The 3,266-nt window shown below is 32.9% G+C and overlaps 1 protein-coding gene across 2 annotated transcripts in view; it reads left to right on the top strand.

Annotated features, from left to right (window-relative positions):
- The first annotated feature begins 1,218 nt into the window (after positions 1–1,218).
- Positions 1,219–3,266, top strand: part of LOC106867987 (uncharacterized protein C19orf47) — a 27,292-nt gene continuing 25,244 nt past the window's right edge. Inside the window, exon 1 of one of the 2 annotated variants that reach the window (XM_014913072.2) lies at positions 1,219–1,322. In XM_014913072.2, the coding sequence (XP_014768558.1) occupies positions 1,313–1,322 (10 nt within the window). In that variant the 5' untranslated portion in view covers positions 1,219–1,312. Of the gene's footprint in view, positions 1,323–2,921; positions 3,068–3,266 lie in introns of those variants that run through there. The other variant, XM_014913071.2, reaches the window with a different exon arrangement.

Consider the following 3,266-nt stretch of genomic DNA (forward strand, 5'->3'; position numbering starts at 1 on the left):
ATTTGTCAAGTCATATTATTATACAAGCATTAATACTTTTATGGCAACATTTTTCCTTTTATGGAGATACATTAGTCAATGATTGCAGATTGGGTAAGTCTGACAGCTATAGTTCAAATTTTCACTGGGGTCTTACGACACTTTTGCTTGACTAATTTCCTCTTGAAGCAGAGCTAGAGAAAAATGAATATTTGTTTAAATGAGTAATTTCAAAAATTGTAAAATGAAGATGCTGTTCCAATAGGATCCAGAAGAATTAGTTGACCAGTATACCATGCCGCTTGTTAGTTCTGCCACAATACAAAGTGCATTTGACAGAAAAATAAATGCACTCAATGAGCAGTATTGATAACAAGTATATAAATTCCATGGAGTAATAAATATTTTTCAGTAATATGATTGAGAAGACCCGTCAAGCCAACCAGTTGTGACTGATGCTGGTGTCACATAATTGGCACCCGTACCGGTAGCGTGTTAAAAGCACTTTTTGAGTGTTGGGCCTCAAGTTAAGATCGGTATTCTCTCCACTGTAACAGAGCTTCATCCATCTCCCTGTTGGAACCAGTCCATGTTGGAAAGGAGAGGACGTTGCCTACCAAAGAGGAACAAGCATGTATTCAAGAAAGAAAACAGAGGAGCGTAACGAACCCCAATTTCAGCAGCATGTACTCAGGAAAAAAAAAAATTTTTAGTGCAGTAAACCCCATATTTAAAGAAACTTCGTATGTCGGATCCGGAGTGATTTTTCAAGAGTTTTTTTTGTTTGTTTTTTAAGTGTCGTATATGCCTTCAAATACGATAATTTGAACCTGCAACAATGAAAGATCAAAATCCAGTCGTTCGTCTCGATTCACCTGACACATACGTTACTACGTGTGAAAAGAATTAAATTGTGAATGTTCTGAGTCCCACACGACCTACGTATCCTCTCCAACTCCACCAAATCTATATCCCATCTTATATTTATTTCTCTAGTGTCCACGTTTTAGAAAGCAATGCGCGTATGTTGAGTAGAGAAAGAAGTGGTACAAGTGTCAGATAAGCTAAAGACGTCACTAATTTTAACCTAACATAATTCTACGTCTAAATACTGTGACGATTTTCTTGTCCCTTCATCCTTTCATGACCCTTAGATTAAATATTAGTAATTTGAGATCTCTTTGTAAAAATAAATTAACCTTGTGTGGTATGATACCTCCATAAATCAAACAACAACGAAATGTATTCATTTAAAGGTCTTTTGTCACATTGGTCTACAATCTCCTGCTGCACATAATTATAACTCAATTAGAATCGGCATCCGTCTTTCAACATGGCTGGAGGTAAAATTATCAACTTTCTCTAATTTTCCACATTTTCCCAGCTTATAAACCACCCAAATGGCTCTTTATTTCTCACACTTATTTACCCTACTAATATCTCCAAATCTCCACGTTGTTATGTTTCGATTGAATTTCGTATTTGCCCAAAAGTCAGCTTTTTTTCATTCACCTTTCTCAAATGTTTTTATTCATAGCTTAAAATATTTATTTCTCATCCAACTATTTTTTATTTATAATTAGCTTTAATTATTTAATTTATAATGGTGTGGAAGGTTTATCTTCATTATACTTTAGAAACCGTAAATAACATTCTAAAAATATACATTATTATTCTTAATTTTAATTATACTGCAAGATTTCGTTATATTTGTCTCCTTCTACGTTCATATTTCTCATAAAGTCGCCTCTGCTTCGTTCATCCTTCTGGGTTTAATAAATATTTACTGAAGTCGATTGAATTAATTGTTCCCTAATCTCACATTTATTGCCTTCTGTCTGTGTTAGAAACGATTTTTTACTAAAAACAACTCCAAGCATAAGTAAGAAAGGAAAATAACAATAACATTAAAATGTCAACAACAAACAGCCAGAGATATTTTAGCTTCATAAAGACGAGAGCCTCCCTACTGCTATATATATATATATATATATATATACTTTATTTAAAAGCAGCAGAAATATAACAAAAGACTGTTACTCGGAGTTTCACGTTCTCGTTCATCGGACAGTTTTGTTAGAATATATATATATATTTCTTTGAGTGTTCCAACCCAAAGGTTGTGGCCTTGCTGGGGCATTACCATTTCATCACTTTTTTCAATGGCCATTTTCAAATAGTTGGCTTTTTTTTTAGTGAATAAGCCAGTTTGATATTGTTGCATTGATATAGGTTTATCTTGGATCTTGGACAGCAGAAGATCCAGGTGCTTCTTGAAAACATTTACCCCCAACTGCACGTAGATAGATAAATATAGTTCCGATTCGGCACAAGACAAATGTTATTATTTAACTCTAAATCAGTTCTGAATGAGCAAACCTATATTCAAAAGCACTCCAGTCGTAACCATCCCATTTTTATTTTTAGTCATTGTGTACCCCAGAACTACATTAAAGAATATGATGTGGGTTTTTTTAAAAGATATTAGTGTGTGATTTGACGACGAATTCGCTGCTATTTCTAACAGGTCGGTGACCGATCCTTCCCATTATGGCTTTTTGAGCAGTAAATACAAACAGAAACCAGAATAACAGAATAAAATACAAACACGAACATCATTAGATATTCTTAAGGAATAAAGAATAATACTTGTATATTAAATAATCTGTTTCATACAAACATCCGAGGTTAGATTAAACAAAAATAACCATGTTAAATATACATTATATAAATTACATATATTTATACTTAAATAATAATACTGTAAGCATGATTGACTCTACGTGTTTGGATTCTTGTTTGTTTAGAAAATATAACAATATTCGTGTTTGTATTCTGTTATTCTGATTTCTGTTTGTATTTTCTTTTGAGTTGACTTACGGCGTTATTAGGCAGGCGGGTCGCCCGGTCGAGCGACCACTTTATTTAAAGGGTTTTCTCGTTTGACTTGAAGACAAATATTTTACAGAGGACAGAAAGAGAGAGAGAGAGAGAGAGAAAAAAACGATCTTCAATATAAATCGCTTTAATCTATCTATATTGGTAAATTTATCGACCCCCCCAGGTATGAAAACCAAAATTGATCCAGGTGAGATAAGCTTGAATTCAGAACATAAAGGGATGGAGTTTAATCTTGTAAAACTCGTGATTTCTATATCTCTTCTACTCCTTTCTCTTGTCAATTGTATTTTAACTGCATTCTGTCTGTTTTAAAGTATATAAAATTTATCCAGATTTTTTTTTCATATATTTAGATTTTTTACTTTATTTCAAAAAATGATTAATAT

This window comes from Octopus bimaculoides, chromosome 6, assembly GCF_001194135.2.
Source record: "Octopus bimaculoides isolate UCB-OBI-ISO-001 chromosome 6, ASM119413v2, whole genome shotgun sequence".
NCBI lineage: Eukaryota > Metazoa > Mollusca > Cephalopoda > Octopoda > Octopodidae > Octopus > Octopus bimaculoides.